The sequence below is a fragment of the Leucoraja erinacea genome, chromosome 22 (genome assembly GCF_028641065.1).
Source record: "Leucoraja erinacea ecotype New England chromosome 22, Leri_hhj_1, whole genome shotgun sequence".
Taxonomy (NCBI): Eukaryota; Metazoa; Chordata; class Chondrichthyes; order Rajiformes; family Rajidae; genus Leucoraja; species Leucoraja erinaceus.
The window spans coordinates 26,715,427-26,741,313 of record NC_073398.1 but is presented as its reverse complement, the minus strand read 5'-3'; the positions used below and the strand labels follow the sequence as shown (position 1 = coordinate 26,741,313).

Below are 25,887 nucleotides of genomic sequence, written 5' to 3'. Positions count from 1 at the left end.
CACTAATTTTAGGTTTCTTTGTGACCGCAACATTTCAAATCACATCACAGCTTCCTCCAAATGTGGATGAATAGCTGAATTCCAGAGGTGAGGTGAGTGAGTGCCCTTGATGTCATGGCAGCATTTGACCAAGTGTGGCATCAAGGGGCACAGGTACAACAAAGCTATTGGCAAGTGAGGACTGTAATCCCGAGTATAATTTACGCAGTAAAATATACGTAATCATCGAATGTCTGATGGTTGTGCAGCTCCAAGCCAGCAGGGGTCTTTGTGCATTCAAGGTTGCATCTGTCAAGCTCTTTAGCAAATTACATTTTCGCGGATTCGGCCAGATTTGTGTTTGTAGACGTGCTTTTCACAGGCTGAAATAAAATAAATAAGCTTCCTAAATCATGAAGCTCAGTCTCCATCATTTTTGTATAAGAACAAGCATACATAGCACTCAAAGTTTCAAGGGAAGGAAGATTTTGCCCCTGACTTGTGTGCAACTTGTGACTTCATTAGGTGTGTAAAAGTTGTGACTTCATTAAGTGTGTTTGATTTTCCGATGGGCCAGTTTCACCTGGAAATACAAATGCCATCACGTGATACATAGATAGACACAAAAAGCTGGAGTAACTCCTGCTGCTGTTCCTCCAATTTGCATTTGGCCACACTTCCCATTCCCACAGTGACCTTTCTGTCCTAGGCCTCCTCCACTGTCAGAGTGAGGCCAAACTTGGAGGAACACCAAAATTGGAGGAACAGCATCTCATATTTTGATTGGGCAGCTTACAATTTCTCTAACTTCAAGTAACCCTTGCATCCCCTCTCTCTCCATCCCTCCACAACTCAGCACAACAGAATATAGAAGGCATAATACAGAACAGATCAGTGTGTCCATATACCATTGTATAAATATATACACACATCAATAAATAAAACAGATAAGGTGCAAATAAACAGAAAATGGGCTATTAATGTTCAGTTTTGTTTGAGTTGAGTTCAATAGCCTGATGGCTGTGGGGAAGAAGCTGTTTCTGAACCCGGACGTTGCAGTCTTCAGGCTCCTGTACCTTCTACCTGAAGGTAGCGGGGAGAGGAGAAGGCAGGAGAATGGGGTTAGGAGGGAGAGATAGATCAGCCATGATTGAATGGCGGAGTAGATTTGATGGGCTGAATGGCCTAATTATGCCCCTATCACTTATGATCTTATGATGTTATAATTGATTCAGTTATGCATCATGTTTGGTACTAACATTGTGTGCCGGATGGCCCATTCCTGTGCTGTAGTGACTCTATGACTCTATCACTCTATGACTCTAAGAGTGTTACACTGTGTAACACAATGCATGCTATATACAAATATGTGCCAGAGGGTAACATTCTGTAAAAAAGTTATATTTATGCACGAGTATTGTAATCAAGTAACAGATAATGAATGACCTATGCAATCTCATTATGATGGTTGGTGGTCTGATGATATCACAAAGGTTACTGGTCTCATGTGTTCTGTTTCTATATTCCACCCAGAGATTGGATGAAGAGCCAAGAATAAACCACTGCTAAGTGCAAGGATTAGTGTTATTCTCAGCTCTTATGAATGACAGTCACAGGTAAGAATTTATTGCATTAACTTAATGTTTAACACAACAATTGAGGGCTGTACATCATCCTTAATCCTTTCACTGTAAGCTCAGATAAGGGATGACAGATCTCCCTTCTCAGCGTTTTAGCAAAAAATAGACATATCCTCCACATAGCTTCAAGGAAAGCTCCCTGATAGGGTGTTTTGGAGAAAAGGGAGGCTGGCCAAGGGGGGGACATTAATTTATAGGCCAAATGGAGAGGGATTTAGTGTTCAATTGCTGTAAATTAATGGCCATTTAAATCAGCTTGCAAGTGGGATTCTGTGGATTGCGCTGGTTTGGAACGCTGCCATTGCGGTGAATTTGAAGCCCATATGGCAATAAAAACACCGCGGGATTGAATGGGCCCCCAAGTCAGCTACTCGCAACATAAAATTTTGTATAAAGGGATCTTATGAAGCCCTTTTTAATGTAAAAATAAACAATCTACCTTGCCTTGTCCCCTACATGAGATCCGTCCCGTTGTCGGGGTTCACGGCTTTAGAGGATGATTTTTAATCGACTCTAACAATTAAATAACCCAATTTAGTTAAAAAAATACCTGCAGCGAACGAATTTCGCAGCGAATTTTCATCAGCAACTAAGTAGGCTGAACAACATCGATTTCCCAAACAGTCGCAACATAAAGGTTTGTATAAAGGGATCTTAAGAAGCCCTTTTTAATGTAAAAATAGAATCTAAAATCGCGTTACCTGCAGCAAACGAATTTCGCAGCGAATTTTCATCAGCAACTAAGTAGGCTGAACAACATCGATTTCAACAGTCGAGAGAAAATCGCGTTTTAAACCCGCCCCCCTCTCAAAGGCGCCAAAGTCGCACACACGGGCAGCGGCAGAACTGCAGCGCCGCTGAAGGTAAGTTTTACAACATACCTACTGTAACAGTGCAAAAATATCAACTGGGTTGAGACTGCCTTAGACTTGACTGAAGTCGAGTTCGGTGTGGAGGTAGACGGTATTACAACTGTAAGTTCAAAACTGAAAATTCTTTGTTTCAGGTGGAACCCACTGAAGTTTTACAGCAACAGCTTGAAGACAGTTATAGTATTGTTGGTACCTGAAGATAGATCCAGAGTTGGGCCTCAATGCCCACTATGGCCATTACTAATTAGGAAGTGAAATGAAGAAGATAGCATGAAGTAACCGAAAAAAATGAAGAGTGATGTAGAACTGGAAGTGAGTGTTGGGGACAGCATGGAAATAAGTATTGAGCTGGAGAACAACACTCGGAATATTAAAGCAGGTGATGAGTATGAAGAAGACTTCAGTGAAAAGATGGGAGGGACTAACCAGAAGGATAGACTCAACATTGGAAGCAAAAGGCTAAAAGAAAACGACCTGGATAGCAGCACAGGATGTACAAGATTAAGCGAAGAACTTGATGCTGAGGACTCTGTCAATGAAACTGAGTTTGTGCTGATTGAGAATTCCATTGGTAAAATAATCAAGGCACTCTTCCCTCTGGTGGAGAACATGTGGGCTATAAATTTGATCAGCGCATTACTGTGTGCTGGCCTTTCCTGCTTCTGGCCAGTCAGAAGGATTTTGAATAACAGATCAATGATCCACGAAGAACTTAATTATGATTAAACACAATTCATAAAATAAACAGTACAATACAGCCGCAATAATTTCCGGCTGTTTCTTTAGAACAAATAAAACAGAGTTTTCAATCTTAAATTAAGCAATGTTAATCAATGGGTTTAGATATTTTCTATACACAATTACAGCAGGGAGTGAACTATGGGCAGGGGTGTTAGTGGGAAGGCTTGATGTGGCTCGGGGGGAGGGGGGGGGGGCACAGTTTAGATTAAATATGAAATAACAGGACCTGTAAATCAAATTTAAGCTAGATGATAGTGGAGTGGATTTGTATTGTGTTGGGGTAGAGGGTGGAGTTGGAGAGGAGGATGTGATGGTATAGTAGGGGTGAGATGTTGTGTGGAAAAATGCATCAGGGAATGAAAGTTAAGAAGTTTGGGAGAATTTAACCTCAGGATAAACCCAAGATAAATAGCTAATAAAATCAATAGTAAATGAATAACTCAAAATAAACCCAACAACCTAACAGTAAATTGCTGTTAGTAATGTCATTTTGAAGTTTTGAACATAGAATAACAAATAACATTCTGGTAAACCTCTTCTGCACCCCCTGCCCCCCTCCCCATACCCTCCACATCCTTCTTGTAATGGGGTGACTCCAATGAAGTAGATTAAGTAATGGTTATGATTTTCAATGGAGAATTTTCACGACTGCCACTGATGCTGGGCTATCAACAGTTCCTTTGTTGCCTATTGCTCTCCAGCAAAACATTTCTATGTGAACTGTGAAGTGAGGATGAGAAATGTAGATACATTGGGAGATATAATAAGGGAGCATGAGGATTAGAAGGGAGGAGTCGTGATTCTACCAATGCCACATGGCTGAGTTCTGAAAGTTGTATGATGGAGGGATCAGTAAAACTTAAGAAAATAAAGAATCAAATTGGTATTGGCCATAGCCATGCCGTTGAGGTAGAGGAGAAATGTTTAAAGGAGACGTATGTTGTGATGAATATTATTTCCATGTTACTGATGTGCTTAAAACCTTGTGTTGTGAAAGGAAAGCTGTCCCTGGTGCAAGTGCAAAAATGAATTGATTTATTATTGAAGGAGGCTGTATTGGGGTTGATATTATGACATGCTTGCACCTGTGAGATTTTCCTGATGGCTCAGTATGATCCCCACACATCTGGGCTATAAACCTCTGGGTTGAATACAGTCTGATCCAAGTTTACTGATTCTACCAGTGGGAGTAGTGTACATATGAGTCATTATCTTCAGTTATCCCTAGGTTTGAACTAGGTATTCGGCATCGATGGAGATTAACGTAAGTTCACTAGGAATTAAAACTTTAAATAAAAAGGATAACTTGCATTAAATAGGCTAATCCTTATGAATTGAGGAGTGAATAAAGGGATGATTTTAACATTCTAGATCTCAGTGAAATAGATACTATGGTGCAAGAAAGATTTCCAAGGATATTACTAAGTCTGGGGGGTTTCATTTATGAGGAGAGACTGGATAGACTGGATCTTTTTTCCTTGGAACACAGAAGGTTGAGGGGTGACCTTAGATTTATATAAAATCATAAGGAGCTGAAATAAAATGAAAAGCCATGGTCATCTCTCCAGGATAGGGGAGTCTAAAACTTAAGGGCATAAGTTAAAGGTGAGAAGGATAAGATTTAAAAGGGCTGTGCGGGCAGTTTTTGCAGATTGAGAGGTGTGTACATGGAATGAGCTGCTAGTGGAAGTGTAGAGGTTAGTACAATTATACAGGTACTTGTTAAGAAAGACTTGGATATGGACCGGGTGCAGGCAAGCAGGCCTAGGTCAGTAGGCAACTTAGTTCGCATGGATGCGTTAATCCCGTGCTGCATGGTTCTATTACTCTATGGCTCCATGTGTTGAGAAGGAGGGGCTTTAAAATCAGAGATGGATTCTTCACACATTTTAAGAAGGAAACCATGAAATTCTCTCTCCCAAAATGTATGGGAGTGAAAGTGAGGCTTTCAAGTCTAAAACAGAATGAGTTTATTGTTGGTCATAATATTCAGCGACATGGAATCAAAGTGATTAAATTAATCAAAGTTACAAATAATAATATATCTGAAAGAACTGAACATCCAACTGTGAATCCCAAAGTTTCTATGAATGGAACTTGGACTATTCCTGATCTGTAAATAGTTCAGTCTTACTATTCCCTATCCATATTCCTCTCCGATGTTATTGGATCAGTTCACACCAGGAACATCCCAAGTTATTATCATGGCAGGCACTTGTATAAGAGACAAATTCCGGCTTTGAATTGGATAGCCATTTACCTGGTTCTGACCAGAAGAGTCATAAAGAGTCGGGTAAGAGATAATTCTACAAAAATGGACGTTCAACTGAGCCATAGCAAGCTTTTAAAATAGCAAGTAGATTAGCATTTGGACCAGTTGACCCTGTTTGATTCTTTGATGGATGAATATACTGTAAGTCTCCATCTCAGGGGAAGCTTACTTGCTCTTCTTGGAACAGTATAGTGGGATCCTTTATATCTATGTGGGAGGATAGGCATTCAGTTTAACATCTCTGGAAGATTGCACTTAGCAATCTCTCAGTTTCCTAGTGCAATTTTATGCCCCGATTCCTGATGTGGGTTTAAACGTTTGCATCAGGGGAGAAAGTGATACCAATTGAACCATGGTTGACCAAAGACCAGATGACCCACATAGCACGATATTGGTAACCAGTGGGAAGCTTATTTCCAAGTAAATCGAATCCTGGAAGAGACAATAATTTTACTAAATGGTCTCAAGCTGCCTCTCCAATTCATTTCCCAGTAAAACACTCTTTTATGAAATGTTCTGCTTACTAAGGAGAGATTCATACTGAAAAACACTCGGCACTTTCATTGTAGCTTTGCATATTCCATCTGGGTTTGCAAACAAATATGATTCTGTGAATGCTGGCATGGTCTTATGCTGCAATGTATTGCTTCATTACTACTTGGTATGAGAAGATGATGATTTATCTTCTTAAATTGTAGTCTTTTTGGTGAAAATCCTCTGACCCATTGGGTAAGCAGTTTCAGAATTTGATCCAGTGAGAGGAAAATGGTGAGAAATCTTTAGGTCATTGTGTCATGTCACTTTAGAGGTGACAATACTCCCATTCCTGTATCTTTAACGATATTGGAGGTGGTAAAGTTGAGAGAGGTGCTGCTGTGATGATCTGGTAATGGAATCCCAGTGAGGAGACCTTCAGTTCATTAGTTCAGGCTTATGTTGAAGCCATGCTGCCAATAACCCTTAGACTTTATAGCAATGGAATAATCCCTGAATTGGTTATTATTGTGCTATGACATCAGTCAAGGAGTACAGACAACCTTGATGTCACTCAGTGTAACAATGGTGGCTCTTACATCACTTAGTGTAATAATAAGCATGGGCCGAAAGCCATTTCCCTCAGGTGAACAATATGTGCCTATGAGTCACACGATAAGCCCTGTAGGGTGGGCTTTGCAGTTTCTGCAAGAGATCGAAAGCATGCAATTATTGAAATCTGCCTTCTTTCATCTTTTCCTTCTGACCTTGAGTTGTGCTGCTAAAGCTGCTCAGCATAAAAACGTTGGTAAGTGGGAAACAGTAGACAATTTCTTACATTATTAATCATACATTTAGGCAGAATTATAATTACTAAGCATTCTGATTGGCTAACATGCAATAGCCAATCTACATGCGGTATCTGTTTTCGACTAATAGGGGCAGAATTGTTTATTCACTAATGATCAAGTTTGAAGTTCAGTGACATCCAATCAATTTTCCCCAGGGTTTTATTCAGAAAGCACATTAGAGTCTCAGTGGCACTAAAGAATATCTAATATCAGCTGGATCACATTTTATTTCTCTAAAGCTGCAGGCATATGATTGTAGCCTTGACATAGGGTGTATTTTATACTTTAAGAATTAACTTTAATGGAAGGATTTTGAAAATTTTAATAACTATTTAAAAATGGTAACTGTTGTGGGACGTGCTATATCTGAGAAGGAACATAACTCACTCTGAACTTCACTGTGAGATTTCCTTGCACTAAATTGGATCTGATTTTTCATCCATCCATCATTGGTTCACCCTTATCTCAAATGTTCTCTCAAAATGAGTGAGCCGACATCAACACTTCTCTGCCATGAAACTAATTTTCCTTGAACCTCATAGTCCAGAGATATTGAAGAGCTGGGCTTCACTGATTGCTTGGGTCCAGAGAGGTGGGCTTCACTGAGTGTTATGCCTCTGTCCCACTTAGGAAACCTGAATGGAGGTTCCCAAAGGTTTTTGTCAGTCTCCCTACCTGCAACCTCCAGCAACCAGCTGCAACCTCCAGCAACCGCACGGAAACCTTGGGTGAGGTTTCCGTTCAGGTTTCCTAAGTGGGACAGGGGCATTAGGGTCCAGAATGGTGGGGTTCAAATAGCTTCAAAAGACCCGAAAGGATAGACATGCATTGGGTTTCAAATGGGCTGTTATTGACATGAATGATGAAATATTTAGAACAGTATATTAATAATGGACTGAGCAATTTCACTTGTGAGTTTAAGGTTTCATACCACACATCGAGAGAAATGTATCTATATTGATATGGGCATTCAGAAGGGCATAAGGTACACCTGGGAGAGTAACTGAGAAGTAAAAGCCTTATAATTTATTGCATGGAAACATCTTCAGCTCTGATGTTTTGCACCCATGTTTGCCAAAGACAAACCTTTGAATGTCATGCTTTGCTCACAATGATTCTCTGGGTAATGTATCTTTGGCCAGCTGTCCGACTTTCACAGCCAGGAAGACGGGAGGCAAGGGTGAGGAACATCCCATCAGCCGGAATGGAACATTGATTCTCTGTGAAACCCAGCAATGTAGATGTCCCCGAGTGAAGCTCGGCAGCTAGGCTGTTCTCAATTGTGTTACCAGTTTTGAAAGTTCGAGCTGACAAGTGAAGGAAGATACATACATTTATAAATTGCTTTCCACCCCTTGGGATCTTCCAAAGTGTTTTGCAGCCATTAATATACATAAAGTCTGCACTATTGTAACGGACATGCCAAATCAGTCAATTTTTTGCAAAGTAAGCTTTCTCAAAAGGCTTACATGGTAACATCAGATAAAGATTAAATGGCACCTGCGACACATGACAATTCTTCCCAGCATTTCTTGAACTATTACATCAGAGGAAGCAGGCAGGGCTTTCAGTTTCAACATCCTATTTGAAAATCTACATTTCAGACAATACTGCATTTCCTTAGAGCTCCACTGAAAACTGCAGATTCAGTTTAGTTTATTGTCACGTACCATGAAAAGCTTTTGTTGCGTGCAAGCAAGTACGCAGAAAGATTGTACGTGATTGCAATCAAGCCGTGCACAGTGTACAGATACAGGATAAAGGGAATAAGGTTTAGTGCAAGATAAAGTCTAATAAAGACAGATTAAGGATAGTCTGAGGGTCTCCAAGAACTCAGGACCGATCTCTTGTTGGTGATAGGATGGTTCAGTTGTCTGATAACAGCTGGGAAGGAACTGTCCCTGAATCTGGATATATGCATTTTCACACTTCTATACCTCTTGCCTGAGGGCAGAAGAGGGAGTGTGCGGAGAGAGACTCATCCCTGATTATGCAGGCAGTGTGAAGTGTAGATGGAGTCAATGGAAGGGAGGTTTTTTTGTGTGATGGTCTGGGCTGTGTCCACAATCCTCTGCAATTTCTTGTGGTCTTGGATGAAGCTGCCCACAAACCATGCTGTGAAACATCCTGATAAAATACTTTCGACGGCACATCTGCACAAGTTGGTGTGAGTTGTTGGGGACATGCTGAACTTCCTAAGCCTTCTAAGGAAGTAGAGGCGTTGGTGTGCTTTCTTGGCCATTGCTTCGATATGGTTAGTCCAGGATAAGTTGCTGGTGATATTAACTTCTAGGAATTTGAATCTTTCAACCACCTGTACTTCAGTGCCTTCTATGTATACCAGGGTATGTGTGCTGCTTTGTTTCCTGAAGTTGGTCACTACCTGGTTTGTCTTGTTGATGCAGAGAGGTTGTTGTCTTGACACCAGGCAACGAGTTTCTCAATTTCTTCCTGTATTTGTATTAGATATCCGGCCCAATATGATGGTGTTTGTAAATTGAATTTGACTTGGCTGCATAGTTGTGGGTGTATAAGAAATAAAGAAGAGGGTTGAGAACACATCCTTGAAAAGCAACAGTGTTGAGGATAATTGTGGAGGGTGTTTTGCCATCTATCCTCACTGATTGTGTTCTGTTGGTCATGAAGTCAAGGTTCTAGTTGCAGAGAGGAGATGGCAGGATGAAGAAAGACTGGATAGACTCGGCGTGTACTCGCTAGAATTTAGAAGATTGAAGGGGGATCTTATAGAAACGTACAAAATTCTTAAGGGGTTGGACAGGCTAGATGCAGGAAGATTATTCCCGATGTTGGGGAAGTCCAGAATAAGGGGTCATAGTTTAAGGATAAGGGGGAAATCTTTTAGGACCGAGATGAGAAAATCATTTTTTACACAGAAAGTGGTGAATCTCTGGAATTCTCTGCCACAGAAGGTATTTGAGGCCAGTTCATTGGCTATATTTAAGAGGGAGTTAGATGTGGCCTTTGTGACTAAAGGGATCAGGGGGTATGGAGAGAAGGCAGGTACAGGATACTGAGTTGGATGATCAGCCATGATCATATTGAATGGCGGTGCATGCTCGAAGGGCCGAATGGCCTACTCCTGCACCTATTTTCTATGTTTCTATGAGTCCTGACTCCAAGTTCCATGAGTTTGGAAATGAGCTTGGATGGAATAATGGTATTGAAGTCGAGCTGTAGTCCATTAAATGCACAATAGTGTTGTCTGAAGTTTCTAGAATGGGCTTGAACCCTTTGCCCTTTGACTCAAGGCAGAAGCGACCACCCACAAAACCATGGCTGACTCTATGAATGTCTTAGTTGGAGGGTCTCTACTCACGGTGGGGGAGTGCAGTAAATATACAATGGTCCCTTCAAAAGTAATGTTTCATTTTATTTTGTAGTATGTAGCCACCGTCCAGCAGTGAATGAGGAAGAGGAAGACCTGAGTTCGGAGATTCTGGGGAATCACGATGCTGATGCAGGTGCATGGCCTTGGTTGGTCAGTGTACAGATAGCTTCGAAGGATGGGACTTATGGCCACACCTGTAGTGGATCCATCATCGATAACTACTGGGTGCTGACTGCAGCTCACTGCTTCAAAGCCAAGGTGGCCAAGTAAGGACATGACCAGATTCATCTGTTACTAAGTCAGTAATTTGTGTATCAGATTGAAAATTCAGAATGGAAAAAGCAACATTAGTACTTAGTTAGAGCCTCCATGAGCCAAGGGATTTCTAGCTGTACCAGTATCATCCCAGAGGTCATACCTTTAGAGGTGTTATCTGTATCCTTGGCTGCACCAAGACTGATCCCTGTAGCAAGTTTTCATCCCTTATTTCTTTCCAGTTTTCAACTTTCCATGACATTCTGCCTTTTGTTGCAGAATTAAGCTTCCATAAGCCTAGCTATGCTCTAGGTGACTTGCAGGTCAGTTCGTATGAGCCCAGGCAACAAGTGTCAGTAGCTGGTTCGTTTAGGGGTTTGTCAGCGTCATTAATGTTGTCCTCAATCAGAAGTGAAAGCACACAATGATTTGAGCAGATTGACACACCACAGTGCATCTTCTTCCATTTATTTGGATCAATTTGAATTAATACAGCATCTTTCACATTTCCAGGACACCCTAGTGGATGTTCCAACTTTCTGCACTCTTGCAACCTGGAGAACATAGAACAGCACAGCTCTGTGCCAACCATGATGCCAATTTACATTGTACATCTGCCTATCTATATTCCCCCATTCCCTGCATGCTAATGTGTCTATCACAATGCCTCTTAAACATTGCCAACATATCTGCTATCACTATTTACCCTGGCAGCATATTCCAGGCACCGAGCACTCTCTGTGTAAAAACTTGCCTTGTAAATCTTTAAACATTCCCTCAATCACCTTAAACAATGCTCTTTAATATTAGACATTCATCACAAGTTAATTTGCAGACCGCAGACTCACATACACACCAGATGGCAAGAGATGAAGGATAATATCTCCTTTTATGTGATTTAATTTACCAAGTTACTCATATTGCCCAAAACATTGGGAAGAGCTCTAGGGAAATTGTGCTGATGAGAGATAGCTATAGTGTGCAGGAACCTTGTGTTCCATTCAAATGAGTCTGAATTAATTAATTAACTGACTAAAAACCGCAGCTGCATTAAGTGACGTGGAAATGATTTGTATGGTTTGTGTCATTGTATGGAAAGGTCATGATTAAAAAGATGTATATTTTGGACTTTGTGTTTGGAAGGACTGCTGTCCAAATACTGGTCCTACATCAGAACAACCCCATTCGTTAGTTTCTTCAAGTTAAGACGTGCAAATAATGGGGTGTTCATATTTAATCCTCACATGCGATTGATTAGGGTGTTAATTTTGAATTTGAAAAACCTTGGCAGTCCTGTTGTAGTTGTGCATCCGTAACTACATCAGAAACATGAAAGACTCAGTCATCAATCATCTAGGCACTCTCTTACCTATATCAATCTGTTTATCTTCTGCATCCCAACTTCCCCAGAGGTCACAGAACGGGTCATGAGTAGGAAGCCAAGTTAATTCTTCCTGCTCCAGCAGGCTCAAGAATTTTCCAACCAAAACGTGAAATAAAACTCCAGATGCTGGAAATCTGAACAGAGCATGCTAGAAACACACAGGTGACACAGCATCAGCGGAAGTGCTTGGACCTGAAACACTGACTCTGTTTCTCTCTTCAGTGATGCTGTCTGCCCTGCTGAGTGTTCCCAGCATGTTCTGGTTTTAATTCTCGAGTCAAATTGGGATTAGTTAAATTAGAGACTGAGGGTGTAATGATGGAACTTCTAAATCTCAGATATTGTTGTGTGACAAGGTGTATAAAATAATCTGTGGTTTGGCCAAACAGCTGCTAAACGTCCTTCTAATGTATATCAATCTCCTTATGTTCATCCTCCTTAAGCAACGTGGAGAAAATTATGCTGGTGTTTGGATTAGAACAGATCTCGAGGTTCAGTAAAAACACCTACGCCAGACCAGTGGCAGAAGTCATCAAACACGAAAATTACAATCCAGATACAGAATCTAATGACATTGCTCTCATCAAGGTTACAGACTCTATTTTGTTCACCGACTATGTGCAACCAGTGTGTCTTCAAAACCAGAGACTTGATATTGCTGAACTCAAGCCATGTGTCACTGCTGGATGGGGCATGGTGGAAGGGAAAGGTAAATTTCTCCCACATACATTTTCTTGCTAACTGTTCAAGATAACATTCAGGTTTCTAAAAGGTTCACATTGACATGTTGCATTATTAGTTATGGTAACTAGAGGTCAAGGGCACCCAATCCTGCCAGTGTCAACCAGGCTGAAGTCACTTGGTTCCCCATATCCCTCAGGATGGGAGCTTCTCCATCCTCCCTTATAAGCCACTCCAATCTCCTGTTTAATCTGGAATGTCCTAGTCAGCCCCTCAAAATATCGTGCCCAAAAAAATAAATGATTGCCATTCCCAGCACATTGGAAGCTGGAGGCTGAGCCTTGGATACATCATTCCTAGCCACAGGTAACAGCTGTTCAACCAAATGAAGCAAAGAGGCCTTGTAAGTATTAAATAATTTTCCAAGGAATCAAACAACTCGTAAAAACCAAGGTAGTGTCATTAAATTATTAAGAACTCTATTTGAAATTACAATTCAAGTTGAGATAATCCTGATATCAGAATAGAGTAGCATAACATTGAGTGTTCCATTATGAATTAGGCCCAATGCCTGCTATGAATTATAGAATATGACACTTGATTGCTGTGGTCAACATTATCATTGAGCTGTCTTGATCCTGGTGCGGGCAGTGGATGTTAGTACTGTCTTTTCAAGCTTTTTTAACTGAATAACACTGAAATAAAGCTCTCTCTGTCTTGTCCCATCAAACATTCCCAGGCCGAGATTAGATTCAGATCCCCATATACCTTTGCGACATGTCTGAACCCTTAATGCTATTGTTTTTATTGAAAATGTTTTTAATTCCTCAAGATTCTCAAATAATTAATTAATTGATAAGGAGACAGATCATTTTTAAGGAGACGGTAATCTTCAATTCCCTTCTCAACAGTCAGAAAATAGTTATGCCATTGAACACGCAATTATGTCATTGAACACGAAATTGCAATGAATGGATTTTAAATGGAAACACCCCCTTGCAATGCGCTAGGTGTCAGAAAAATAACAATTGACTTGATTTCAATCTGTAAAATGGATTTTTTAAATTGAATAAATCCTCAAATACTTGAGCATATAGCTTTATAGTAAGAGGAGCAACATTTAAAAGAGATGTGGTGGGCAAGTTTTTTTATATGGATGGTGGCGAATAACTGGAATGCACTGCCAGGGGTGGTGGTTGAAGCAGATACGTTAGTTGCATAGAAACAGCTGTTGGATAGGCATATGCAGGGAATGGAGGAATATGGGTTATGGGCTGGTGGTTAAGTGATGGTTTTGGCATCATGTTTAGCACAACATTATGGGTCGAAGGGTCTGTTCTTGTGCTACACTTCTGTTTTATTATGAATGAACTAGTTTATTGGCCAAGTATGTACACATACAGGAGTTTGCTCCAAACGCAAGCAACAACACGACATACTGTAAACCATTAAGAATAAAACATAAAACGTTAAAACATTATTGGACTCAAAGTGCACCTGATCAAAGCCACGACCAATAGTGGATGAATAACGACACTGGATGAAACCCCAGTCCAGACATTATGAAATGGGCAAACTCGTAATTATAGGATTGCACATTTAAAATAGAGATGAGGCATTTATTTTTCTTTTAAAGGGTAATGAAACTTTGAAAATCTTTACCTTAGTTGTGCAAGTAACCCAAGGAATCTGGATGCTCCTTAAGCAAAGTGGGAATGCAGAATTCCTGATGTAACAATTGGAAACTGCTGTGATCATAATGGTGCGAGGTTGAGGGGGTCAAGTGGGCACCACGTGACTTATTCAGAGACTCTTATCTAATTAATAACTTGTTTTTTGTTTAATTTAGGTAAACGGACAGATATTTTACAGGAACAAGAGATTAGTATCATCCCAACTGCAATTTGTAACCAAGGCGACTGGTACAATGGCTCACTCTCGGATCAAGTCTTGTGTGCTGGATTTAAATGGGCAGGACCGGACAGATGTCAGGTAAACACTTACTGTAATTAGAATTAAAACTCATCAATGTTGAGGTGAATTGAATGAGGAAGTACAATTATGCCAACCTTGTGCCAATGGGACTTGGGATCAAAACCAATCCAGATAAAGATGTTCTTAACCTCTTTCCTGCTCTCCATCATACCTCTGGGGTTTGAGTTCAAACCAGGCCAGGCATAAAGGATATCCTCTTTACTAATGTGTAAGAAAGAACTGCAGATGCTGGTACTGTCTGAAGAAGGGTCTCGACCCGAAACGTCACCCATTCCTTCTCTCCAGAGATGCTGCCTCACCCGCTGAGTGATGCCAGCATTTTGTATCTACCCTCTATTTACTAATGTCAAGCTGGGATATTGGGCATTATTATCAATATTTTCTTCTATTGCAGACAGATAGCGGAGGCCCTTTGGTTTGCAAGGTGCTCGGTGCAGGAAAATTCTACCAATTGGGTATCACAAACTGGGGCTTGGGCTGTGGCCAGAGAGTTCACCCCGGCATCTACACTTCTGTCCGGAAATATATCGAGTGGATTCAGTGGAAGACATCAAAGTTAAGCGAAATGCAAGTAGGAAGCGAGCGTGCACGCATGGCATCATCACCGCTCAACATAAACGATGGAATCCATTCACAAACCTTTGGCGTTCTCACAGTGGTTGGACTGGTGATTCTCTTTATCTAATGACACACATCTGATCTGCACCCACAGATTTACACTGATATTTTTCCTGTTTGATTCCCTTGATGATAGTCTCTATGTCAATAAAATTTTAAAGCTATGAAGCTGTTCATTATATTTGTTTAATAGTTGGTCTAATAGTCTTTGCTTAGACTGAGAAATCATAATCCAAGGACAAAAGGATGTTAACTTATTTGAGGAACTCTCCATTAGCTCCAATCACTGTACCTAAAGCTTCAAAAACATAGTTGGCACAAGAGACCATTTTACTCATCATGCTTGTATCAGCAGTGCAGATGGCCACAAAATTATATATGGCCATTGATAAAGTAAGTAGGCACATCAGAGTGGAGAAATAAAATAGGTTGTAAGGGTATTAATGTTGGCCAAAAACTATATACTGGAGTATGTTCAAAATGGCAAAATAAAGTTAGGAAGTGTGTGTGAAAGAGATTCAGTGGTTGGTCTGATAGTTGATCTAATAGTCTAGGCACAAGTCTCTGGAAAATGCAAAATTTAATTTACCTCAAGGGGTTTGAAATATTAAGTAATTTCATAGCTGTGGAGAATCTAGTTCGATTGTAGAGTACTGTGTTCAGTTCTTGAACAGTTCATGATGGATATAGTGGTCCTAGTGGGCAGCACAGATTCACCAAAGTGAGTTATGATTAAACCATGAGTCCAGATTACTTATCAGGGCTTAAGTATAAAAGACAAAGGGATGTTAATTAATTTACTTAGGTAAATAAAGGCCAGAAATTATTTATTCTAGATGGTATTTGCCCAAGAATAGTTTATTCTAAATAGTCTTTAAAATAATTCTGAGAGTTAAAAAGGTTTGCCTTTTGCAATTTCTTACCCCAAATCATTGCTGGTGTACCATTTCTATAAAGACTGCAGTGGTCCAAACTTGCCAATCAGTTTCACATTGCACATGGAGATTGTTGTAAGTGTTAGTCTACATCCCAAAACATCGTCAGCTTCAGTGGCTGAATATGAACAGAAGTCACTGGATGGAGCTGTTATCATGAAGGCATCAGTTAGTTTCCCAACATTTTTATTTGGAGAAAAATCAAAATGCGATGGACTACTGAGGCATGAAGACAGAAATATTTCATTTTATTTCATGTACAGTGCATTCAGAAAGTATTCATACCCTTTCACCTTTTCCACATTTTGTAACGTTGCAGCCTTATTTTAAAATGGATTATATTCATTTTTTTTATCATCAATCTACACACAATACCCCAGAATGAAGAAGATGATAAAAAAATGAATTTAATCAATTTTAGAATAAGGCTGTAATGTAAAAAATGTGGAAAAAGTGAAGGGGTCTGAATACTTTCTGAATGCACTGTAAAGGCTCCGTTTCTCCCATCCTGACGGCTGTGTCTCATATCAACATTCACTTTCCTCTTTTACTGTAATTGACTCATAGGGTCTCGCTCCACAGATCCTGGGATATGCTGGTGCGTCACATGGGAGACCATTTCTTTGGTGACTGCCAGCTCCAGGATATTTGAAGGTTGATGGGATGGTAAATCAAACATACATTTTCTAGCAGTGGATTGCAACAGAAAATCAGGGCTCGTCCATAACCCAGATACCAATAACCAGCCTCGCATCATCAGCAGGTGAGAATGACAAACCCAGCACATCTGAACCATACCTCAATCATACTGCTTCACAAGCCTCAGTGACAATTGGTAATCATGCCAATTAGTGTATTCTGATTCCTTTAATCAGTGTTTACAAAAAGCACTTCTCCAATGGAGAAAATAAACACCCTGAACATACAAAATAATCATACAGTAAATGATTAGTGACATTAATTTTCCACTCATAAAGCTTTGCTGAATACAGCAATGTAATCTTTAAATTATAGATTTACAAGCTGCTTCCTTTGAGGAAGCAAAAATAACGATCAGATACATAACCTTCATATTTGTCCATGTTAAAAACCTGCCTGCTAAAAATAACATCCTCTAATTTGGATCCCTTTGCATTTGAATGGTTGAGCTGAGTTTAGTTTAGAGATACAGTGTGGAAACAGGTCCTTCAGCCCACATAATCCACGCTGACTAGCGATCACCTGTACACTAGTTTTATGTAATGCCACTCTTGCATCCTACACACCAGGGTGTAGACGCCAATTAACTTACAAACCCGTACATCTTTGGAACGTAGGAGGAAACCAGAGCACCCAGAGACAACCCACACTGTTACACGGAGAACATACAGTGGTTACTATTTACAGTGGTTACTTCATTCAATAGTTTAGGTAACAGTAGGTGAAGAAAACAAGAATGGCACGAGAAGGCACCAGAATGAAGCCCATTCAAGAGTGGAACTCAAAATTTCACATTCGCACCAACGTAAGTAGAAATCTGTACTCTCTTCATTAATGGTTGGAAGACACTGGCGATGGAAATGGGGCTTTCAAAACAAATCAAAAATATAGCCAGGATGGGTAAAGGAATGCTGTAATTAATCAGAATTCTAGGGGACCAGTTGATTTTTCAAAACCTCATGATTTCATCGTCAAAATTGTTCTTGAATACTTAAGATTGCATCTTAGGCCACAGAACTGTACATAGTTCTACATTGGAAGAAGCCCGTCATCAAGCCCGTCAGCACCGGCTCTGCTGCCACATTTCAACCCAGATTCACTACCACTGCCACGTGTGTTGATTTCTCCTCATTAATATCCCTCCATTCCCTGTAAATCCACGTGCCCACCTAAAAACATCTCAAATTCCACCATCATATCTGCTCTCCTTTCCTTCTTCCATACTAATTCATTACACTGCAGGCAGGCGAGGGGCTGCAGCCAGGCTTAGTGCAAGGTACAAGATTTGGATCAACTACCATCTCAAGAGTCAAGAGAGAGAGTCAAGAGTCAAGAGTCAATTTAATTGTCATTTGGACCCCTGGAGGTCCAAACGAAATGCCGTTTCTGCAGCCATACATTACACACAAATAGACCCCAGACACAACATAATTACATTTAACATAAACATCCATCACATAGCTGTGATGGAAGGCCAAATAAACTTATCTCTCCACTGCACTCTCCCCCCCCCCGATGTCAGAGTCAAAGTCAAAGCCCCCGGCTGGCGATGGCGATTGTCCCCCGGCCATTAAAGCCACGCCGGGTGGTGCGAGGTCGCACACCGGGTCTTGGTGTTGGAGCCCCCGGTGTGTGCTCGCAGAGTCCCGCGGCCGTTCCAGCTGCGCGGGGCAATGGTGTCAGGCCCCGCTCCAGGAGCTCTTCGACCCCGCAACTCGGGCGGGAGCCAATTAAGTCGCCGTTGCAGGAGCCCTGAAAAGCGGTCTCTCTCCAGGGAGCCGCGGGCTCCCGGCGCCATCGTCCACAGACCTGCAGCAGCAGCCTCCGACTCTCCGGTAGCAGCAGCAGCAGCAACAGCAGCACCAGCAGCAGCACATTCAGCAGCAGCAGCATTTCACACAGCATCAGCAGCAGAAATCCTTCACCTTCATCCACCCGCTCCGAAGACCTGGGCCAGCTCCGCGCGGCAAAACGGTGAGTATAGCACCTGAGTCCCCGGCTTCATCCTGTTGGAGGCCGCCAGTTCGTTGCGGCCTCAACGATTTCACCTGAGACCCGACTTGAAAAGGTCGGGTCTCCAGTGCAGGGAGAGATTTAAAAAGTTTCCCCCCCCCCTCCCACCCCCACTACCCCCCCCCCCCCTCCACACACATCCCCCCAACAAAAAATAACAAAAACTACAAAAAAACACAGACAAAAATAATAAAAAACGCGGACAGGCTGCAGAGGGCCGCTGCTGCTGGCCAGAGCCGCGCCGCCTACCGGCGCGGCTCTGGCCATCTCAATTTGGACTTCCTGAAAATCCATTCCCAGTTCAAACAACAACTTTTCCTTGTGTATCTGGTCGATAATTAGGCTATCACCATCCCTGACAGCGCATGCTAGGCACCTACCATCATCTGTGTAAAAAAGTGCTCTGCACATCTAATTTGCCCAGAAATCTAATCATATATTTATCACGTGCAGGCAGATTAGTTTTTCTTGGCATCATGTTTGGCACAAACATTATGAGATGACGGGCTTATTCCAATGTAGAACTGCTCACCTCAAAGCTATGCCATATAATCTTTGACATTTCCACCCAGGTAAAAAGGTTCTGACCTTGGATTCCAACTACCAAGAGAATGCTAATGTTACATAATCCGACCCTTCTCTCTTCTCCAAGTCAGCACTGTCCCAGAAACCCTTGTTGAGAATAGTTATTAGTTTTTTAAATGTGGTGACAGACTGTGTTTTGTCTCCTTCTTCCATTCTAATTCATTGCACAACAGGCAGGCCTGGGGCTGCAGCCGGGTTTAATGCAAGGTTCAAGATTTGGGTCAAGTCCCTTCTCCATTTGGCTTTCCCCAAACTCCATTCCCATTTCAAACATCATCTTTTCTTTATGTATCTGATCGATGATCCAGTTATAATTGGGAATGTCAGAGCTGTGTAGTGGATAGTTCTCAGACGGATCAGCTTCCAAGTCAAAAAGCAGTGGAGGGTCATGATGGGTGAGTAAAGAGTCCCAGTGACAGGCACGGTCCGGAGTGCTGTCACTGCGGGAGGAACCTAGTGGAAGAATGAATAGAAACATTTGTCAAGGTTTTCATTTATCACCCTCAAAAATAAGTAAACTGGTCCAACTGGTCACAACACAAATGCCTGTGACTTGGAGCTTCATCAAAAGTGCCACTATTTCATCTTTATCTCTTGTGGTCAATCTCACTCACTTATTCACAGTCCTCCTTGCTTGCTCAGGCCAACTTTCTCCCATTCACTCAAACCTTTACTCTATCACAGTGCACTGCACACCCTCACACTCACAATCACTCTCACGCACATACCTCTAATATTCCATCCTCCTTCACAGCCATTTGGCCTCCTACATGTCACATGCTGACACTTTCAATTACACTGGCATTCTCTTCTCACACACAATGTCTCTTCTCACACAATGCCACTTTCTTTCTCACAGGTCAGTCACCCACACTCAGTGTCAGCCTTTGACTCACAAGGCAATGAAACATTCAGCTGCCTAAGTTTGCATCACTGATGCCCATTTTGTGCTTGCCCTCTTCGAGTTGCCTTACCTTGAGTGAAATAATTGGCCTTGTACTGCCTATAGCGTACAGCAAAAACTCCCAGCTTCTTGCTGGGGGCAAGTGGATAGTAAAACATGGTGTCCCGTTTGCTCTGCAAAACATTAATGGACACAAACAAAAATTTAACTGGAACTCATGTTGAAGGTCCTTTTCAATGCCATCACCAGTACTGATTCTCTTTTGTAGTCTGAGTGCAGTGAGGCACAGCATTAAAATAAACTTGACTGCAGCCTGCAAGGCAGAACCTGTTAGCACCAGCCCCAGTGGTCAGGTGTAAATGGCAGCTCATCTCCCAGGCAACCTTGCATCACCTCAGACATCCAATGTTTATTCAGCTAATGAAGCAATTGTGATTTGGGGAACTACAGCAGCTGATCTGGATGCAGTGAGACCCTACTAACAATATTAAAACAGATATCTTCATATCTTCTATAAAAGAGGGTAGTAGGTTCCTTTATGTTGATATACCTTGATTTTACCTTGTATGTATCGTTAGCTTTTAGAAATGTTTGAATGGTGCACTGACTGGCTGACATTTTTAAATTTCGTTGTACATGGTTCATGTTACAATGACAATAAAGAAACTATTCTATTCTATAAGAGGGCAGATGGAATCTCAATTTAAAGTACTCACATGGGGAATTTAGGAAAGTAAACACAATTTGCAACAAAGATAAAAAAGGGAGAAATTAACTATAGTTTAAATATTGAGAGCTGGGATAAGTTTACAGATTGAGACACAACAACCAGTACCTTCCCATTATTGAAGAGGATATCACTCATGTCGTATCCATCTATTTTGACTTGTGGAAGCTTTGCGCCTGTGAGGCTGGCAATTGTTGGCAGGATGTCAAGGGTACTGGCCACCTCGTGGGTCACACCTGCAGAGCAAAGAAAGTCAACACTTTCTGAAAGGAATATCATTTCTGTGATGTACCAATGAAGACCAGCAACTATTTCTGCAAAATATTTAATACAATTCCAAACTCCCCAGTTAATTTATGATGACATTTCTGTTCATAATTTATAGAGGAGCATTTCATATGTATATTAAGGAAGACAAAAAAATAAAATGTGCGTTTCCAAGAAATAAGTGAAGGGCAAATCTATTGAGAAAATGGATGGGTGCTAATTGAATCAAGGTTTTCAAATTGATAAAAGGAGTAAATGGTAAGCTACAGTTCTGAAAAAATAAATGTTTAGGTGGAGGATCCAAGAAAATCAAATTTTAGAATTGGAGTCAAGTCAAGTGAAATTAAGATACTGACAGTGAATTAAAATTTTGAAATCACTTCCATCCAGAAGAAGAATATGCCAGAAGTCAACTGAAGTTGAATCAATGATTACTTTTTCTGGAAGCGGAGTCAAGGTGTGGATCAACCGCTGAACTGATAATGGTGCTGTGGTCAATGATGTGCCCAAGGGATCTGTGTATGATTGAATGGAATTCTCACTGAGCCAATCTCATATGGGTTCTGGGTTCTGTTCAAGCTTGGAACATAAGCAATATAAGACACATTTATTTGTCACATGTATCAATTGGTACAGAGAAATGTGTGGTCGCCATACAGCCATACAAATAATAAAGAGCACAGGACACGATAGTTTTCAACACAGACATCTTCCCCACACAGCGGGATCAACGTTTCCCACTGTGAGGGAAGGCTCCAACATTCAGTCATCATCCATCTATGTATATTTAAGCCGCTGGATGCCAAGAATTGCAGACCTGGAGTAATCTGGCCAGGCCAGTAGGCAATTGCCGGTTCCCTCATTCCTCCTTCATATGTGGTGGCTTTGCCACACTTTAGCAGCCCTGCGTTTCCACCACGTGATCTTCGCATCAGCTCAGGGCTGCAAATAGAGCAAGTCAGTTATAAATCGTTTTATCCCACAATATCAACTCTCCTGAAGCAACTGGTGCTTTTCATAGTTTTCATACCCATTATCACTGGTGATGAAGATTAATGTGTTATTCTCCACTCCGGCATCATGTAAAGTCTTCATTATATGCCCCACCGAACCATCAAATTCCATCAGTGCATCCCCCAGAGGACCCCTCTTAGATTGTCTTGTAAAGTCTGCGCTTGCGAACTGTGGGTAATGAGTGTGCTGAAACAGAGGAGTGGAAAATTAGGATTACCATTACAGATGCTGTTCAGATCAAGTGGTGAATACCTCCAGAGAAGCACAAAGGTATATCGGAAATGTATAATGATCAACGTAAGGCTGAGCAGTCATGATTTTAGAATTTATTTTCTAATTACAAAATGCCCGTTTGTAAAAACCCTGTAGGCTGATCCACCTTTACCCCACAGCCTGATATAAAGAACTGAAGGTTTCACCACATGATATTTGTTCCACACTGTCCATGCGAATGAATTAGGATAGTAGTGTATCACAGGTATACATTTGCATTTAAATCAAAACACTATTCATTCTCTATTGCACAATTTTAATATATATATAATTGCAAAAGATTCATCAGCAGATTGCCACCAAATCATGCCAGGAGATATTGGAGAGGAATTAAACATGTGGTCAAAGTAGGTTTAATCAGCATTCTACAGGAGTATTAAAAAAAGGGTGATGGTCGGACGAAGTGGGTGGGAAAGAATTCCAAATGTTTGGGCCTTAGCAATTGAAAGCAGAGAAACCAGTGATGTGGAAATGCATAAGATAACCGACCTAGTGCATTCCAAAGATCTCAGAAGGTTGCAAAGCTGGATGAGAGGAACAGGAATGGTAAGCATTATAAACTGCAGATGATGGTGGACAGTCAGCCCTGGCTGCAATGTTGCCAAACTACTCACATGTGATGCATAATAAAGGAAGAATGGTTTCCTCTGTTTTGTTGCTCTTAGAATGAAGTCTCTTGCAAATCGATTGTACGCTGGAGTGAGCTTGGTAAAGCTGATTGGCTGCTGGATCACCTTGTCATTCTTGACCAAGGGCAAGAGGACCACACCTTGGTCACACTTTCCATAACACTTGATATCCGGTGGGAAACATGTCAGGTTCTGGCAGGGACCCTGGTCATGGGAGTATGGAACGCCCAAGAATTCATCGAAACCCTGGTGGATGGGTAGGTATTTCCCATTTAGTCCGTAGCCCAAATGCCACTTCCCCACCATTGCGGTGACATATCCCCGCTGCTTCAACAATTCCGCAATCGTAGTTTCATTCAGAGGAAGTCCCCCCCTTGACCCTGGAAAGAAAACTCCTGGGAAAATTCCAGACCGTGTTGGGTAACGGCCCGTGAGCAAGGCTGCGCTAAAAGGAAGAAACAAAACATGACAATTAGCACAGTGTAAAAATTAAGATTTTTCATTTAAAATGTTGAGAAACCTTTATTTGGGTCCATGGCAAAGTCATCAACAATGGTGGAAAGCGAGATCGAGACCCTTCTTCAAGCAGGAGTCTAAAGAAGGGTCTCGACCCGAGACTGGAGTCTGAAGAAGGATCTCGACCCGAAATGTCATCTATTCCTTCTATCCAAGAGATGCTGCCCGTTCCTCTGAGTTACTCCAGCATTTTGTGTCTAGCTTAATGGGCCTGTCCCACTTAGGCGATTTTTCAGCAGACTGCCGGCGACTGACAAGTTGCCAACAGTCGCCTGAAAAACTGGGAACTGGAACGGCGACTGTTGGAGTGGAACACACACACACACATACACATACATAAACACATTGCAAAGGCGGAAGCCAGGGCAAGGGGGGGGGAGCGCTGTCTGAAATTCACACGGTACAAAGCCAAGGTGATACAGACACACACCGCGATGAACAGGTTGGCGCTGTAATTAAGACAGCTAGCACAGTAAGTCCTTTAAAACAGGGAAGAAGGGGATAGAAGGAGTGGAGACAACTTTGAAGAGGCCAGACAACTTTTAATAAGCTAGAGATACACAGCTGTGAAATTTAACAGTCGGTTGTCCTTGGGTTCTGAAAAGTCCTGCTTACTTTTTTTCCCCGATGAGCCAAAGAAAATGACCGGTCAGCAAAGGCGATTAACTAAAACTACCTACGATTACCTCGCCCACCCATAACTACACGGCGACCACACTAAAACTGCAACTACGACTGCAGGATTGTCGATTTTCTCCATGGCGACCAATTTTCAACATATTGAAACATTTACGGCGACCATACTGAGGCCACGACTAGTTCCCAGAATGTGGGAACTCCTCGCGACCATGAAGGAGACTCACCGGAAACCATCAGTGAAAATGTGGTGACCATGTGGTGAGCGCAGAATCTCCTGCACTCGCCTAAAAAGTCGCCTAAGTGGGACAGGCCCATCAGTCAACCATTTGTCATTTAAAGACTGGGTTAAGACTTCCATGTTGCATTTCTGAGCAAGTGGCAGAGTATGATTCTGTTTTCCCATCTCTTGAAGTAAGTTTTTAGTCCAGTGGGAACTTTACAACCTCAGAATGCGACTAGGTTCAAATCCCTTTTTAACATTCCTAATGAGCTCCGATCCTTAATTCTGCGATGAGGTTCAGTGGGAAGCTCCCATTTGGATAGAATCATCCCCTTGGGTTTCAGAAGTTGAGAGCAGATCAATGGACTTATAAAAGTTCGCAGTTTCACTGATTCATAGTTATAGTCTGTCACATTGCAATGCAGCAAAGCTAATACTATATTGTTGGAATAGGTAGTGCTGCAATTATTTAAACCGCGACAGGTGTCGTCCGATCTCGCTTCCAAGTCCCGGCCCAACTCGCTTCCAAGTCCCAACCTAACCCCACTGTCAGACCGCGGGTCTCTCTCCCTCTCTCACCGGGATGGGCTGCAGCCACTGGACGCGCTGTAAAAGTCGCTGAACCTCCTGCCCGAAGCTGCTAGCCGGTCTAGATTGGGAGTTCGGGAGCTTGGATGGCCGAAGCAACCCAGATCTCCGTATCCAAGGTCATCGGCCAGGACGAGCACCACTCCGGGGCTGCTGGTGACGGGCAGGCTGAGGCCCAGAGCCAGCAGCAGCGAGCGGAACGACGCCATAGGACCAACCGCAAACAACAGACTGCGGAAATGAAATTGCACTGGAGTTTGCAAGAGAGGCGTGCGGGGAGCTGTACAAGGAGCACACAGAGGAACGAAGAAAGCAATGCTGGGGGAGTGTCACTGGGATAAAACTCGTGACTAACTAGCAACAATAGAGGGTGGAATAGTTAAGGAATAATATTACTGGCAATTGAGGAACGTGACATTTATACAGCTGTAGGAACTCAACTCTGGTCCTTTAACAATTTGCATTTTTGTTCAAGAATCCGGCTTCTTGCAGTCTCTCGTGTTTCCAACCTACAATTAAGCCGGACATCTGAGATGAAGCAGAGAATGTTCGAAATATTCAGCAGGTCAGGCATTATTTGTGGGAGAAAAACAAAAATTAATAGTTCAGATCAATGATCTTTCGTCAGATCAAGAAACACCAGAAATCAAACAAGTAAACTTTTGTGTGTGTGTGGGGGGAGGTGGTGGCCTGACACAGAGCCTTGAGGTTCTCATCGTAATCCTGGGTATTGGTGCACAATGAATAAAAACGGAAAATACTGGAAA

At 41.8% G+C, this 25,887-nt stretch overlaps 2 protein-coding genes across 2 annotated transcripts; one reads left to right on the top strand and one right to left on the bottom strand.

The window, feature by feature from the left end:
* The first annotated feature begins 6,632 nt into the window (after positions 1 to 6,632).
* Positions 6,633 to 15,789, top strand: LOC129707865 (acrosin-like). The gene is made up of 5 exons (XM_055653273.1): positions 6,633 to 6,786; positions 10,231 to 10,444; positions 12,261 to 12,526; positions 14,348 to 14,490; positions 14,888 to 15,789. The coding sequence occupies exons 1-5, from the start codon at positions 6,642 to 6,644 to the stop codon at positions 15,176 to 15,178; spliced, it is 1,059 nt and encodes a 352-aa protein (XP_055509248.1). The 5' UTR covers positions 6,633 to 6,641; the 3' UTR covers positions 15,179 to 15,789.
* A 3,224-nt stretch (positions 15,790 to 19,013) lies between these two features.
* On the bottom strand, positions 19,014 to 25,452 carry LOC129707864 (arylsulfatase A-like). The gene is made up of 7 exons (XM_055653272.1): positions 25,112 to 25,452; positions 23,143 to 23,602; positions 22,272 to 22,441; positions 22,059 to 22,183; positions 21,083 to 21,210; positions 20,318 to 20,420; positions 19,014 to 19,796 (listed from the first exon to the last, which is right to left on the bottom strand). The coding sequence occupies exons 1-7, from the start codon at positions 25,327 to 25,329 to the stop codon at positions 19,498 to 19,500; spliced, it is 1,503 nt and encodes a 500-aa protein (XP_055509247.1). The 5' UTR covers positions 25,330 to 25,452; the 3' UTR covers positions 19,014 to 19,497.
* Positions 25,453 to 25,887: the final 435 nt, after the last annotated feature.

Coding starts and splice junctions, on each gene's coding strand:
- LOC129707865 (XM_055653273.1), top strand. CDS start 6,642: ATGAGTCACACGATAAGCCCTGTAGGGTGGGCTTTGCAGTTTCTGCAA. Junction 10,445..12,260: donor TTCAAAGCCAAGGTGGCCAA/GTAAGGACATGA, acceptor ATCCTCCTTAAG/CAACGTGGAGAAAATTATGC. Junction 12,527..14,347: donor GGGCATGGTGGAAGGGAAAG/GTAAATTTCTCC, acceptor TGTTTAATTTAG/GTAAACGGACAGATATTTTA.
- LOC129707864 (XM_055653272.1), bottom strand. CDS start 25,329: ATGGCGTCGTTCCGCTCGCTGCTGCTGGCTCTGGGCCTCAGCCTGCCC. Junction 22,442..23,142: donor TCCTTTATTATGCATCACAT/GTGAGTAGTTTG, acceptor CCTCTGTTTCAG/CACACTCATTACCCACAGTT. Junction 19,797..20,317: donor GGCCAATTATTTCACTCAAG/GTAAGGCAACTC, acceptor TTCTTCCACTAG/GTTCCTCCCGCAGTGACAGC.